We start from the raw sequence: 15,384 nt of genomic DNA, 5'->3' as shown, positions 1-15,384 counted from the left end.
ATATGCCACTAAATTTGTTTTGTCTATAAATCATGAGAAACATAATGATACTTTTGAAACACAAAACAGTAAAACCGCTCAGGTTCAGGCCGCGTTTATTTTATTTTGGCAGGGTCAAAAGTGTAGCGTTTCCTATTAGAGCAAGCTCGGGCTGAGGACTCCATTCAACGTCGAGCTTTCTCTTAAGGCAGTGTGGTGTTTTCTCCCGCGTTGTCCTCTTGAAGGCTCCCCCTTCGCAGCCATGTCGGACTCAACCTCTCCGCCTTCCCAAACAGAAGCGGTGGGAACTGAGGGGTGTTTTCCCCCTGGGTACAAGCCTTTCAACCCCGAGGAACATGGCCTGGAGCGCGGGTTTCGTCTCACATCCTACTCGGACATGAAAGGATGAGGCTGCAAAGTCCCGCAGGAGGCTCTGCTCAAACTCCTGGCGGGACTTGAGCCAGACCGAACCGACGGTCCGGGCAAGGACGGAGACCACGCACCTGAGTTCACGCAACAGTTGCCCGGCCCTCGGCTTGGTAGGGAAAATATTTGTGTTGTCTTGGAAAGCTAGCTGACGCCCGGCGTTGTTAGCAAGGGTTGCTAAACTGCTAGCTAACGCGTGTTGTTATGACAGCCGCTGTCACAAATAATTCCAAGCATGTATGAATGAATATGCATTTCTTCGTAACCCTTGACATTTACCCAAGCGCTAAGACAATAACTAAATTAAATTAATCAGGAAAAATCAGACTTGGAAACGCTTACAACAAATCACAATGTAGTATGATTCAGCATATCTTGAGGCTTTGAAGGCAAAGGTTGCTCTGCATCATGCGTTTTATTTTCTCCTGGGAGTAACTTGGAAAGTAACAACAGATTATGAAAAAAAATGCCGTGATCACATTTATTTTGACTGTGTTCTTCCAGGAGTGGGAATGGACTGCTGTGTGATCCCTCTGAGACACGGAGGACTCTCATTAGTCCAGACAACAGACTTTTTCTACCCCCTGGTGGAGGATCCTTACATGATGGTGAGGAACAGCTCTGTCTCCCTTCAAGTGATCATTGACACAGCTGGATTTGCAAGAAAATAACGTTAGACTGGATACCTAAGTGCATTTCCGCAATGCAGGATTCCTTTATACATTTAATATATTTGTACTTATGGCATAGAAAGCCTCTTTATGGTCTTCTATATCAATTTTGTACCATCAATGGATCCACCTTGACACAAAATAACACCCAAATAGTCACATTTACATTCATATTCCCTAATATCAGAGAAAAGCAATTTTATACGGTATACCTTGTAGGGGAACAGACTCAATGGTGGACGTCAGGAGGTCAGAGTTATACTGTCATACATCCAGTCATATTTATCATCTTGTGAACCGAGTGTCTCATGACACGCCTTGTTATCTTTACTGTGCGAGTTATTACTGTCTTCTCATTGTCTCCCAGGGCAAGATAGCATGTGCTAATGTCCTCAGTGACCTTTATGCCATGGGTATCACTGAGTGTGACAACATGTTGATGCTGCTCAGTGTCAGTCAGAAGATGAATGAGAAGGTAATATTTATCATTTGTGTGTTAAATGGTCTTTGAGATGATCTAAGTGGGATTCTTATATAATCACGTCACAGGATCGCGAGCGTGTCATGCCACTAATGATTCAAGGTTTTCGTGATGCTGCCGAGGAGGGAGGGACTTCGGTTACAGGTGGCCAGACGGTGATCAATCCGTGGATTATTATAGGAGGAGTGGCCACAGTCGTCTGCCAGCCCAGCGAGTTCATCATGTAAGTTTTATGAGTACTTCAACTCATTTTTTTCTTCATTTTAACTTCCTTTTTATTTTCTCCAGGCCGGATGGAGCTGTTCCAGGAGATGTCTTGGTCCTAACCAAACCTCTGGGGACACAGGTGGCTGTCAATGCTCACCAGTGGCTCGAACAGGTCGGTGACTGCCATTGTGTACACTCCAGTGCGATTTGGAGCCCTTGACAAACACTTTTTTTCCCCTCCCTGCTCATTTTGACGACCTGATTAGCCTGAACGTTGGAACAAGATCAAGCTTGTCATTACCAAGCAAGAAGTTAAAGAGGCCTATCAGGAAGCTATGTTCTCCATGGCAACACTAAACCGAACAGGTATGCAACACACCCTTGGTTGACTGTCAGACAATATTATGAGCGCATCCTTCACATTTGTGGGCTTTATGTTGTGTGTGTATTTGAATACAAGCTTTTCTGGTAATTATGCTTGTGCCCCCACTCCCAGCGGCAGGACTCATGCACAAGTTTCAAGCCCATGCAGCAACTGACGTGACAGGCTTCGGTCTGTTGGGGCACGCCAATAACCTGGCAGGACAACAACGCAACGAGGTGGCCTTTGTTATTCACAACTTGCCAATTATAGCCAAGATGACTGCCGTCAGTAAAGCATACGGAAACATATTCAATCTTGTTCAGGGCACATCATCAGAGACATCAGGTAGGACAATTTACACACAAAAAAAAACTCAAACATTGTTTAATTTTTGTCAATGAAAACTGCTGCATAATAAAGACGCGATAGGGAAAAATGAAAGCGTCGTCATGACATCTTCTTGCTCTCTCTTCAGGTGGACTCTTGGTTTGTCTGCCCAGAGAGCAGGCCGCCAAGTTCTGTTCTGAGATGAAGAGCCAAGGCTCGGGGCTAGGAGGTCAAGGTGCCTGGATCATTGGAATTGTAGAGAAAGGAGACCGCCGTGCTCGCATCATCGACAAGCCCCGCATCATCGAAGTTCCACCACGAGGAAGCCAAGTAACCAACCGGGAGAACAGCTCAGCAAGCCCTGTGCCTCTCCCCAATTTGTCATAGACTTGTTTCATTGGGGTGTGTGTGTGTTCCTGTTGGTTACCTAAACAAAGGCTTTCTAATGAAATTCACCTTGTCAGATTTTAGGCTGTAATGCTTGACTCTAATTCTTCAACAAATTTAACCTAATTAGCAAAAAGTGCAGATTGAGTGACCGAGTACTATACTGTGAAGAGGAAAACATTCCAAATGAGTCATCCCTAATTCTGCTACAAATTCAGTAGGTGTGTATGTGAAGGTGACTGGGCCTGCCCTGTTTTGTTGTCTGCATTTGGAAAGGAGATGATGTGTGAATGACTTTATACCATGGAAATCCAATAGTTCATTGTTGCATCTGGCTCAGTTCAGTCCAGAGGAAGATTTTGAGCAGCTTCCTCTGGACAAATTACTGGTTCCAGATGATCTGTATCAGCTGATTGGTCATCCAGCTCCAAGTCACTTATGTCTTCCACTTTTATGAAGCTCCACCCTATAAACCCCTGCAAATGGGGACGGGTGGAGTCGATGTTTTTCTTGGGAGGGGTATGGACTTGGCTTGCTGGATGGCTAAAGCAGTAGATTTCCTGTTTATCACACAATTAAAAAAACATTAATTTTGTGTGCAGTGTCTGTTTTTGAGCCTTCACTCAATAGATATATACATTGCATTTGGTACCCAGAAACAAAGTTTGTCCTGCAGATACCACGTGTCAATATATTTAAATCAGTCACACATTTGCTAGCAAATAATGAATACATTTTAAAGACACAACTTTGTCATTCACAGTCGTAATGTAAAACAGCACACCTATTTAATTTTTCCCGTGTGTTTTAGCTAAATAAAAATTAGTTTGAGCTAGCTAACAGACATAGCTGAATTGTATATTAACCAAGCTACAGCTAAATTGTTATTGTATCTGGTGGACTGACAACGCCTTGCTAGTCGACTGCCACTCAGTCATCAACAAGATGCTCGTATTTTACCAATATATACAGTCACAAACGTACAGTTTTGTATACATCACTCGGTATCATGCAGTTCCACTCTATCACAGCCACAATAATCACGTTTTAAATAGGTAAACTGAGATTGATAACGCTTGTGGCTAAACAATTTGTCCTCCTACCACTAGGGGCAGCACACGTCTAAAGAATACCGAAGAAGAGACACGGAAGTGATGGTGTTGATGGGAAAAGTAAATATAACTTGTCATCCAAGGATTGGACAAATACCGTGTGAGAGACCACCTACAATAGCGTCTCAACTGAAGCGTTATAGCGGATAGGATTTAGATTAAATATGACACTCGATTAATTGAATAAATAAAATATATTTTTTATGTGTGTCGCCTGCACAAGTCCAGGGTTTACTCAGACACCTGGAATAGGCTCCAGCATACCCGCGACCCTTGTGACGAGAAACGGTATGGAAAATAGATGTTTGGAGCATTGCAATTACATGTGAATGAGAGCGCTGTGCGTCTGAAATATGAACTTAACAATATACTGTATTTATGACGGTATTTGGCAGAGTAACCACCATGCCATATCTAGGCAATGAAGACATTGTGAAGGACCTGAGGAGAGCTCTGTCCAACCCTCACGTCCAGTCTGATCATCTTCGTTACAGGAACATCATCCTAAAAGTGATCAGGTAGGCATGCTATACATATCTAATTTACAAAGTTTTACATTTCATCTACAGTCCACACTAATCAAATGTTCCATAAATTGCCAGTCAACTGAATATTAAATTTGTCACCTCTTTTCTCCATTCGTCTTCTAAACACTTGTCTCAGGCTGATGTCACAGGGTGTAGATGTATCGAGCCTGTTCAGCGAGATGGTCAAAGCGTGTGCCACAGTAGACATTGTCCAGAAGAAGCTGGTCTATGTCTTCTTGTGCTCCTACGCCGCTTTAAACCCAGAGTTGTCTCTGCTGGTTATCAACACACTGAGGAAAGACTGTCAGGATCCAAACCCCATGGTGCGCAGCCTGGCGTTGAGGAACATGACCAACCTGAGGTAACCCGTTCACACTTTAGTTGTCGGTGTGATGATCTTCTAAACCCTTTACCTTCTGGATTTGACGATGCGTCTGTGTTCCAGGTTACCCAGTTTGATGGAGTATGTGGAGCAGCCTCTGACAGCAGGACTGAGGGACAGAGCTGCTTGTGTGCGACGGGTCGCTGTCCTCGGCTGGGCTAAACTGCACAATCTTCAACCGAATTCTGAGATAGGTGAGAGGCTTAGATCTCATCTCATCTATCTATCTGTAATACAACAGCCACCAGCATAGAGTATATGAATACAATTCGTTCTTGTCAAGATCAACCAGCGAATGCCTTATTCTTCAAATTTTGCAGATGTGAAAGTGGTGAATGAGCTGTACAGCCTTCTCAGGGACCCAGATCCGGTTGTGATGGTCAACTGCCTTCGTGCTCTGGAGGAGATCCTTAAGGAGGAAGGAGGGGTCACCATCAACAAACCCATTGCTCATCACCTCCTCAACAGGTATTATAAGGTCTCCCTTATAGGGAGCTAGGATCCCAATCTCTCCTGTGACTCTGAACAGATAAAGTATAATATAGAAAATGTTTTAATATTTCTTTAGTGGGGGCGGCGCGGTGGTCTAGTGGTTAGCGCGCAGACCTCACAGCTAGGAGACCAGGGTTCAAGTCCACCCTCGGCCATTTGCATGTTCTCCCCGTGCATGCGTGGGTTTTAAAATAAACACCAGATTTCTGCTCCACAGATAATATTGATGAAGTAAAGGAACATCCAATAACGATTTTTACTGCCCAATCAGGAAGCTGGACCATAGATATGGGGCCAAATTACTTCACATGAATAAAACATTAATTTAGTACTGATATAAAAAATGTCACTATTTTCCATGAATTTACAATTGATTGATTGAACACAGTGAACGAGTGGTTAGCACGCAGGCCACACACCTAGGAGACCCAAGTTCGATTCCAGCCTCAGCCATCTCTATGTGGAGTTTGCATGTTCTCCCCGTGCATGCGTGGGTTTTCTCCGGGTACTCCGGTTTCCTCCCACATTCCAAAAACATGCTAGGTTAATTGGCGACTCCAAATTGTCCATAGGTATGAATGTGAGTGTGAATGGTTGTTTGTCTATATCTGCCCTGTGATTGGCTGGCGACCAGTCCAGGGTGTACCACGCCTCTTGCCCAAAGACAGCTGGGATAGGCTCCAGCACCCCCTGCGACCCTCGTGAGGAAAAAGCGGGAGAAAATGAATGAATGAATGAATTTCTTTAGTGCTCATAACAAAGCTCCCTACCTATGTTTTGTGAACTGGTTATTAACACTGTTCATATTTTTTGTGAACAACCTCTTTGCTTGTGTCAATATAGGCTGAAGGAATGCGATGTGTGGGGTCAGAGTGAAGTCCTGAAGATCCTCCAGCGCTACCAACCTCATTCTGACGATGAGCTCTTTGACATCCTCTCTTTGCTGGACGCCTCCTTAGTTAGCACCCACCCTCCAATCATGGCTGCCACGCTGAGCCTTTTCCTCAGTCTCTGCTCTGCCTTGCCTGCAGTCAGCTTGGCAGCTCTAGAAAGAGTACAGGGTCCCCTACTGGCCGCCTGTGGCAGTCCGTCCAGAGAGATGAGGTTCACTGTGCTTTGCCACATCCAGGTGAGCGTGTTTTGGGGAAATATACATATATGTAACCCTTTGTATGAGCTACGTTACGATTAATTTTATCATTTATTTACATGATGTCACTGTTGCAATTTGTTTACCATGCAGTTGCTCCTACGGTCAGTCCCTGGCATGATGGGGGCACACTACAAACGTTTCTTCTGTGGCTATGCCGAGCCGGCCTTTATCAAGCAGAGGAAGATGCAGGTGACTTTGATGCATGTCTGTCTACAAATGTTTGTTTCTCTTTTATGTCGCTGCTCAGGATACTATTTCATGTATGCGAGGCAGACCTTTGATAACAGTAATATGAGTACCGTTGTGTTTGCAGGTGCTGGTAGAGCTGGTAAATGATGAGAATGTAGCAATGATACTAGATGAGCTGAAGGAATACTGCACTGATGTCAACACTGACACTGCCCAGGCTGCAATATCATCAATTGGTAAAGACCTATTGTATAGTCTCAGTACATGGTAATGGTTTTATTTCATTTGAACATGCATCAGATTACAATTGAATGCATCCCATAATCAGTTCACAGTTCCACATGTCCAAAAGGAGTAGGAAGAAGCAAAGCTTATTAAATCCTACCCCTCCATCTGGTACTTTTACAATCAGTAACTGTTACATTTGTTCACTTCCTGCTTTCCATAATACAGTTTAAGGTTTCTTTTTTTTTTTTTTTAATAATGCACCTCGTACCGAAGTACGAGGTGATATGACCATCCAATGACATAATGGATACCATAGTAAGTGTCTCTGTTAGCATTAGCTTGCCAACGTTAATGCTATTGACTGTGTAACGTTCACATTGGCTTTAAACGGTTTGTTTACACTGCTGTCTTTGTTGCTTGACAAAAATTAGGCCATCTTAACTCATAATAAATCAATGTATCCCGTCTGTGCGTAGGCCGGGTAGGTGTTTTTAAACATTGTTTGTAATCCAAAGAAATATACAGCATTATAAACAATTGCAGGACACTCTGACCCAAGTTGTGGTACCTCACAGGTCGTATTGGGAGGAGCTACAGTGACAGATGTCTAAAAATCCTTACTGACCTGCTTGGGCTCAAACAAGAACACATCACGTCTGGTAATATTTATTTCCTCATCACTTACTTAGGATTTCTATTATGTCTGTCACATTATGCAACTTATTATCTCCATCTATGGTCCCCTCGCTTACCCCGCTGTGTGCAGCTGTGGTGCAGACGATGCGTGATCTTGTCTGGGTGTGTCCTCAGTGTAGTGAAACAGTGTGTTCTGCTTTGGAAGGGTGTGAGGAGATACTCCAGGACAGCCAGGTGAGTCTGACACTGCTGTCCACCCACTTACTACTGACAAGAAAAGTGGTGCAAAATGACAGTGTTTCCATATACAGTAGAGTGAGGCCTCTACTGTGTGTGTGTGTGTGTTTGGTTCTTATCCATATGTCTGCACCAATGGAGGACGTCCGTGTAAAGAATGACCACCTAAATATTTGTGTTGCACCTCTTTCCACTACCAGGGCAAGCAGGCTTTGCTGTGGTTCCTGGGAGCATATGGTGATAGAGTCTCCAGCGCCCCCTACACCTTGGAGGTATTCATTGACGGTGTGAGGTGTGAGAACTCTTCAAGAGTCAAGATGGAGCTACTGACTGCTTCTTTGAGATTGTTTTTGTGTCGCCCTGCCGAGACTCAGGACATGCTTGGTAGACTGCTGCACTACTGTATAGGTGTGTTTGCATGTCTGCAACAGACAGAAAGATGAAATCTTATTCATCTTATACAGAAATATATATTTATAATTAATATATTATAATCAGTTTTGTTTTTCACAGGTGAGGAGACAGATATGTGTGTACGTGATCAAGCGCTTCTCTACTACCGCCTTTTACAATGTGGGGTGGACGAGACACGCAAGGTCCTCCAAGGTCGGAGGTCAGACCCATCCTTAGGGGTTCTTATCGGCCGTTCCGCAGAGCCTGTAAGCCAGTGGGCTCACAGTTTCAACACACTGAAGCCTCTCTGGCAGAACCCCGCAGAGACCGAATCAGTCAACAGCGACAACATTGAACACAAAGTCTCTGACCCCACCTCTGACCTCTCGGAAACTCTGAACTCATGTCAAGTTGAAAGTGTTTTGACAGGTGAGTTTAAAACATAATATAATATTTATTGTAGTGGTTTTAATGCCAAAACAAATCACTCAATCCTCTATTATTAGTATGGCCTGTTTTGTAACCAACCACTAGGGGGCAACTCGACTGATTGGTTGCAGTGATGCTTTACAAGGCAGAAATATGAAGAACAAAATAGGGATTATATGGTTTCGAAATCTCATTGCCTACTACTTAGAGCAGTGATTTTCAACAACTGTGCCGCGGCACACAAGTGTGCCGTGAGAAATTGACAGGTGTGCCGTGAGGAATTATTCTATATTACTTTTTTAATTAACACGTATTAATCATTTTCTTCAAATGTTATGTCATTGTCGCGTGTCATTGGTGTAAAGACTGGCAGAGTAATGTAATATTCGTCTGTGTGCCAACACGTAGCTGATTGCCTCGTTCCTCTAATAGACTTAGTGATGCGCGTGAGAGGTAGTGGTGACATTTTGTAACATTGTTGGTTAAATTAGTATGCGAATCAGAAGGATCTGCTGTGGCGAGTCCGTAATCAGGAAAAAGCTGAAAGAAGCAAATAACGTTGGTTATTGGTGTGCCGCAAAATTTTTCCAACGTAACAAACGTGCCGTGGCTCAAAAAAGGTTGAAAAACACTGACTTGGAGTATATGTTGCATTCAATGGCTCCATATTGTCTCTATCTAGCTCCTCCTCTCCTCTCTGATTATACTGTATGTGTCCTCCAGACAGTGGTGGTGAGTGTCCACAAACACCTACAGACGCCATGGCGACCAGTGCAGTTGTCCCTCTTAGTTTGTTCCCGACTCTCAGCCCAGAGGACTTTGAGCGTTTGTGGCTGCAAGGTAACACAAGAAGTGTATAATAACTCTTAACTCTATGGTGAAATCTCATAACCTGAGTTAATCATCAGCCTGTAAGATTGAGTTTCGGATGAACCAACCTTTTGTTTGTGGCACCTCGCTCCCTCTGTCAATCTTTAATGAAAGAAAGAATGAATGTTATGGCCATTATTTGTTGAACAAGTCTGCGCTCAGAACAAATCCCACTTTTTCCACAATGTTATATAATTTCCATTTTTAGTGTAGAAGCTGCTTTTCATCCTTTTTTTTTTGCTATTAGGTGCTGAGCATGCTGAGGAGGAGAATGAGGATTACATGTGCAAGACAGAACACATCCAATGTCCAGATGTGACTCACATTTTGCCACAAAGCTTTCAGGCTGCAATGCAGCTGCTCAACATCCAGACGCTGGCCTTCACGCCGCCCCACGTGTTCCCCTGGAGGGTCTACCTGTACACGCACGTTGCAGTCACTCCCCGCAGTACGCTCATCCTGGCAGAGCTGCTCTATACCGGAGAGACAAATGAGGAAGGAGGGGCACATGATGGCACCGGAGATACAGAGAATGCAAATGAAACGGCGGTAGAAGAAAAAGCCACATTGGCACAGAAGAACAACAGCGAGTTGGCAAGGAAAGCTAGACACACGAAGGCCATAAAAGTGACTTTAAAGCAGAAACCGAGAGATGCCAACGCTCTTGGAGGGTTTCTCTCTATACTCACTACTATACTCCACACACTGTCCTCCGAGACTGTGTAAATGTACAACATCAGCACACATTTTCCTGAAAAAGATGCTGGGAGCCACCATCAGAAGGTTGTGTTACCATTGCTGGCCTGACGGGGGCGCTGCACAATATGCATGCTCACCTGTGACAAAGTTTACACCTATTCTGGGCGGTATGAGAATTATCTTCAAACTATTGAGTGGAAAACACTCAATAGTAAGACACACAATTAATAAAAGTGCAGGAACGCCTTGGGAGTGGTGTGGACGTTTTAATGAGGAGTCAAAGTGGGTGTCTTCCAGTGGAAACAAGAGTGGGTGTCAAGCGTGCTTCCTGATGCCGATAACTCCCCATGAAATGACATGAGGAGAATGTCACAGTCAAGTTCTCGCCAGCTCGTCTTTTCTACTGCTTGAAAAACACACCACGACACAGGTGACTGTATTTGCATATCCACTTAACTTTTTATTTTGTTGCAGACGAACGTCTACAATGGATTATGTCTCGTCAATGTCACCTGTGGGCATCCCCTCGCCTCGTTGTCTCGTGCTTATTTCCATTCATTGTGAACAGGCTGTAGTTTCGATTCAACATGATTCTAAAGTCTCATTTTACGCAACTATACCAGCTCTGTTGAAATTAACGTCTGGAATTGACGGTTTACTTAAGTTTTTCTTAAGTATTCGTTGTTCCAATGAGTGTATAGAAGAAATAATACATATATATACTCATTTTGAGCTGTACATAGTCATACATTTATGTGCTATATTAAACAACTTAAGCCATTTACCTTAAAGTGTCAACTGGCGCTAGAATTATGTTAACTATTTTGTTAAAATATTAAGTCTTTGTTTCTGTTTTGCTTTAACTGCTTTAATTACCTTTAACGTTTTAGTGTCGGCCAAGGACACTAGAGTTAAATAGGACGGTATATTTACCGGAAATGAATGGAACAGATTGAGCAGTGGGCGGGGCTAGGCTGCCAATAGTTTACAATGTATTACAATGTATTCAATATTACTGAGTGAAGTGTAAAATATAATATTAACGCTGTGAATGTTTTTTTTATTGAACTCAATGAACCTGTGTGTGTGTCAGTTTCAAATCAAATCTTAGCTTTATGAATTATTTTTGCTATATCAGCAAGTTTTAGTATTTGTGATTTTAGAAGGAGTTTGTATGTTCTCTACAGGTGGCATTATGGATTATTGTTACTGATCTTTTTTTGCAGTATATATTTGTAATATGAAGTTTCCAGCACATGATCCCCTATTTGTATTTACTTGTATATGTCTTTTCTACTGTGCTCCATTTGAGCTCCATTTGTTTTTCACGTGTGTAGTTATCTGGAGCTCATGTAAACAGGATTCCTGGACTATATATATAAAACAGTTGTCAGTGAGGGTAAACAGATCTGAGGGGTGTAACCAAGGGACAGTTAAAGACACATTTGCACACTGAATTCACCCCCCATGTGTTTAATACGATACTACATGATTTTCTTTTGATTTTAAATGTATTTATGAGGCTGTTGTTGGTTTAATCCAGTACAAGACAACACAGAGGAAGTACAGTAAGTATAGCGCACCTTGTCTTTGTCCATTGACATGGACTGTGTGTTATTTTTGAAGTGAAAATACACAGGCAGCTTGTTTTTAGCACAGCGTTTGCCTCTGAGCCCTCTGAAACATTCATTGACTAGTAGCTGAATTATTCACTGTTGTGCTGACAGAGCATCACATCTGGACAATGACTGTGTGTTTTTTTTTTTGCTTGTGTGTTTGTTTATAGGTATATTACACGGAATGCGACGTCATACAAAGAAGAAACATGCAGTGTTGCTATTGCTGCTTCTTTCTGGTGGCATCTACTTCATTAGCCATTCCGTCAAACACATCACTGTGAGTGAATTGATATTTTAGCCACTCAGATAAAATAATGTTGTAGTTATTGTCCAACTTGAATACAAATAAAATGGATATTTGTTGTGTAGGGCTGGAAAGAGTCAGAGGATCCAGTGTTGATGGATATAAAATGGATGGGAGGAAGGTCTGTCAGTACGGAGTCCTGGTTGGACCAGGGAGACTACCTGCCCCTCAATGTCACCTATCAGGTGCTTGCAGGGGTACCATCCACTCAATCAAGTATGTCTGTCTAATATCTTGAAGAATATTGAGACCACATGACTGCTACTTATTTGTATATAGTATTTTGAAGCACTGAAGCTCTGCAACAAGAGCATGGATGAAACATGGAAATGGGTTTAGCAAGGACATCAGTAAATAGTATAAATAAAAATAATAGTTTTAAACTTTTCTTATGTTTTTATCTTTTTAATCCTATTTTATGCTCTTAGTCTTCAGCTTTTAACTCCAGTGTTATGTTTTTATCTTTTTAGTCCTACACTGAAAAAAATTTGGATTGCCATTTACTTGAGAAAAGCTAGGTAACAATTTGCACGCACAATTCCCAAGTAAATTTTACTTGGGAAATATTCAAGTAAAATTTACTTCTCAGCAAGGATTATTTTTTAAATTAAAAATACTCTAACATTACTTGAGATTTACTGTCACAGACACAAAAGGTACTCTCTTTGCTAGTAAATTTAAAGAAAGTTGTAAAATCAATATTAGTTATGTAAATATTACTTGGTGTCAGTGATTAAATTTACATATAAATGTGAGGATACAAAGTTACACACAATCATCAAGTAAGGCATTAAATAAAGAGTGAGATTTTAGAGTAAAAGAAGTTAAATAATAAATCCTTGTAAAATTTAAATTAATATTTGAGGTAATAATTACAGGGCCAAAAAATCATTTTTTTTCAGTGTATTTTATGCTCTTAGTCTTCAGCTTTTAACTCCAGTGTTTCCTCAGGGGGGGGTCCTCCACACTGGGGGCTGTGTCGGGTCTGCTGAGGGGGTGCCATCCTTGGGTCCCTTCGACCCGGCCGACTGGGGGTTCCTCCCTTTGATGTGGGGGTCCGCCCGTCTGTCAGAGCCGGGGGGCCCGGGTGCTGGTCCCCTGATGGCACGGCCTGCGGCTCCTCCCAGTGTGGACGGCCCCAAAGGTGGCGTTTCCTTGATTCTCAGTGCCATGCCATGTCTCCCTATTGTGTGTGATTGTGCGATTGTGTGTGTGTGTGTGTGTGTGTGTGTGTCTAGTATGGAGGGTGGGAAGGAGGGGCTTTCTTTTGTTTCTTTGTTTTTTTCCTTTTAATTGTGGTAATTTTTTTAATTCTGTAAAGCACTTTGAGTTGCATGTCTTTGCAGGAAAAGTGCTATACAAATAAAGTTGATTTGATTTGATTTGAAATAGCCTCAAAGCACATACAGTAACTTTTTTCCCGGCCCTTTCCCTAACAGGGTATTTATCCATTGGACTATCATCAGTGAAGAGGAAGAAGGGCAGCTATCTGATCTCCACGTTAGAGTCCCTCTTCCAGCAGTCGTCACCTGAAGAACTCTCTTCCATGGTGGTTGTTGTGCTGCTCGCAGATTTTGATGTCAGCTGGAGAATGACCACAGTGATGAACATCAAAACGGGTTTCTCTTCCGAGCTAGAGCAAGGTCACCTGTTGGTCATTCATGTCCCTGAGGAATGGTATCCACCTGTTACAGGTAAAGTGTAAACATGAGATGCCTTCATGCACAAATACAATATTATATCAGCTGGAACTAGTACTGGAGTATGGAGTATTGCTTTGCAAGCATCGCTAAAGTACCATTGAAGCATCTACTGCTCAGGGATTTGGTACAATTGAGTCACACTTCAACTCGAATTGCTTTCTGTCTCTTTGTCTCCCCACAGGTCTAAAGAGGAACTACAATGATCCTCCAGAAAGAGTGTCATTCCGCTCTAAGCAAAACCTGGATTACGCTTTCCTGATGCACTACAGCTCAGGCCTTGGTAAATACTACCTTCAGCTGGAGGATGATGTCTTGTCTGCAAAGAATTTTCTAACCACAATCAAGACGCATGTTGACAAGCAAGAAGCTAAAAAGACAACCTGGGCGATGCTGGAATTTTCCAGCCTCGGCTACATCGGGAAACTCTACAACTCGGCTAACCTCCCTCTTCTAGCTCGATTTCTCTTCCTCTTCTATCAAGAAATGCCCTGCGACTGGTTAATGTCTCACTTCCGATTGCTGTTGACTCAGAAGGAGCCTATCCTTTTCAAGCCTTCGCTATTCCAGCACATGGGGACCTTCTCGTCATTCCAAGGGACTTATAACAAGCTAAAAGATAAGGACTTTCGGGAGAGTTTCGACACAAATCCTGCAGCTGATGTTTACTCCGATATGTCTTCCTATGAGAAATACTTTCCCAAACTGGCTTGGGATGCCGGGGAGGGATTCTTCTGGGGTCGCTCCCCCGTGGAAGGCAACTATTTGACTGTGGTGTTCACAGAACCCAGAGTGGTGGCGGGAATATCTGTAGAGACCGGGAGAGAAGGCAAAGACATGTTGGGCTCAGCACTGGTGGAAATAGGACACGGTGTGATCACCACAGCGGATAAGGAGAAAACCTGCAAGAATTTCCATATGGTGGGCTCTATTGAGAATGGTAGGTTTGAGAAGCAGCAGATAGACAAAAACTATGGCGACGCCTCTTCATGCCTGAGAATACGAGTCACTGCGGGGCAGAAGGAGTGGGTGATAATTAATAAAATTAGGATCTCAACAAAGCCAAGCACACCTCAACAGTGAAGCATTTTCATATCAGGATATTTTTTCATGGATGCCTTAACTGGGGATTTCCAGAGGACTCAGGCGCAAAATACTTTAACTATATTTGCATATGTTTGCATTTTTGTGGACTGATCCAGATGATTCTATTCTGCCGCAATTATGCTAGACACCCACGTTTGTTGAGCAAGACATGGGATGTTTGGAAATTGAAACACTTACCGAACCAAAGTGTCATCGGCTAAGCGTAATGTAGCGACTCCCAAGGCACAAAGTGTTCAAGCTACTTTCCATCAAACAAAATAAACTGGCCTATCAAATGCAATAAATTGCCCTGCCTTGTCCTTTTTAGCTAATTACTCTCTGCATTTCCATTGGAGTTTCTCACAGATTGCCATTCAGCATTGGTGTATTTTGTGATGATGCTTTCAATGTGCGATGAGGTTGGTTCTACAGTAAACCTCGGATATATCGGATTCAATTGTTCCCACTGGTTTTGTCCGATATAAG

At 42.8% G+C, this 15,384-nt stretch overlaps 3 protein-coding genes across 5 annotated transcripts; all 3 read left to right on the top strand.

Annotated features, from left to right (window-relative positions):
- Positions 1 to 136: 136 nt before the first annotated feature.
- sephs3 (selenophosphate synthetase 3) lies at positions 137 to 3,437 on the top strand. Its single transcript, XM_058051367.1, has 8 exons — positions 137 to 518; positions 910 to 1,013; positions 1,444 to 1,551; positions 1,626 to 1,780; positions 1,846 to 1,936; positions 2,031 to 2,130; positions 2,261 to 2,473; positions 2,604 to 3,437. Exons 1-8 carry the CDS (start codon positions 242 to 244, stop codon positions 2,840 to 2,842), a joined length of 1,287 nt encoding a protein of 428 aa, XP_057907350.1. The 5' UTR covers positions 137 to 241; the 3' UTR covers positions 2,843 to 3,437.
- A 510-nt stretch (positions 3,438 to 3,947) lies between these two features.
- On the top strand, positions 3,948 to 11,270 carry ap4b1 (adaptor related protein complex 4 subunit beta 1). Of its 2 annotated transcripts, none has more exons than XM_058052253.1 (14): positions 3,948 to 4,242; positions 4,350 to 4,472; positions 4,618 to 4,842; positions 4,927 to 5,057; positions 5,184 to 5,331; positions 6,199 to 6,484; positions 6,599 to 6,697; positions 6,822 to 6,933; positions 7,501 to 7,584; positions 7,692 to 7,795; positions 7,999 to 8,206; positions 8,297 to 8,620; positions 9,344 to 9,460; positions 9,738 to 11,270. In XM_058052253.1, the coding sequence occupies exons 2-14, from the start codon at positions 4,360 to 4,362 to the stop codon at positions 10,214 to 10,216; spliced, it is 2,430 nt and encodes an 809-aa protein (XP_057908236.1). In that variant the 5' UTR covers positions 3,948 to 4,242; positions 4,350 to 4,359; the 3' UTR covers positions 10,217 to 11,270. The 2 variants fall into 2 exon arrangements, with proteins under 2 accessions (XP_057908236.1, XP_057908237.1); XM_058052254.1 differs by having other exon boundaries at positions 3,951 to 4,242; positions 8,312 to 8,620.
- On the top strand, positions 10,472 to 15,193 carry LOC131104752 (alpha-1,3-mannosyl-glycoprotein 4-beta-N-acetylglucosaminyltransferase C-like). 2 transcript variants are annotated; one of them, XM_058052255.1, is made up of 5 exons: positions 10,472 to 10,619; positions 11,976 to 12,085; positions 12,178 to 12,328; positions 13,552 to 13,806; positions 13,997 to 15,193. In XM_058052255.1, the coding sequence occupies exons 2-5, from the start codon at positions 11,990 to 11,992 to the stop codon at positions 14,893 to 14,895; spliced, it is 1,401 nt and encodes a 466-aa protein (XP_057908238.1). In that variant the 5' UTR covers positions 10,472 to 10,619; positions 11,976 to 11,989; the 3' UTR covers positions 14,896 to 15,193. The 2 variants fall into 2 exon arrangements, with proteins under 2 accessions (XP_057908238.1, XP_057908239.1); XM_058052256.1 differs by lacking the exon at positions 10,472 to 10,619 and adding an exon at positions 11,383 to 11,757.
- Positions 15,194 to 15,384: the final 191 nt, after the last annotated feature.

The sequence above is a fragment of the Doryrhamphus excisus genome, chromosome 16 (genome assembly GCF_030265055.1).
Source record: "Doryrhamphus excisus isolate RoL2022-K1 chromosome 16, RoL_Dexc_1.0, whole genome shotgun sequence".
Taxonomy (NCBI): domain Eukaryota; kingdom Metazoa; phylum Chordata; class Actinopteri; order Syngnathiformes; family Syngnathidae; genus Doryrhamphus; species Doryrhamphus excisus.
This window is presented reverse-complemented; position numbering and strand designations above follow the sequence as displayed.

Excerpts from the sequence above, each read along its gene's own strand:
- ap4b1 (XM_058052253.1), top strand. The coding sequence starts at position 4,360 with ATGCCATATCTAGGCAATGAAGACATTGTGAAGGACCTGAGGAGAGCT. Across the intron at positions 6,698-6,821 it reads TCAAGCAGAGGAAGATGCAG|GTGCTGGTAGAGCTGGTAAA; the intron begins GTGACTTTGATG and ends TTGTGTTTGCAG. Across the intron at positions 8,621-9,343 it reads AGTTGAAAGTGTTTTGACAG|ACAGTGGTGGTGAGTGTCCA; the intron begins GTGAGTTTAAAA and ends TGTGTCCTCCAG.
- LOC131104752 (XM_058052255.1), top strand. The coding sequence starts at position 11,990 with ATGCGACGTCATACAAAGAAGAAACATGCAGTGTTGCTATTGCTGCTT. Across the intron at positions 12,086-12,177 it reads ATTCCGTCAAACACATCACT|GGCTGGAAAGAGTCAGAGGA; the intron begins GTGAGTGAATTG and ends TTTGTTGTGTAG. Across the intron at positions 13,807-13,996 it reads ATGGTATCCACCTGTTACAG|GTCTAAAGAGGAACTACAAT; the intron begins GTAAAGTGTAAA and ends GTCTCCCCACAG.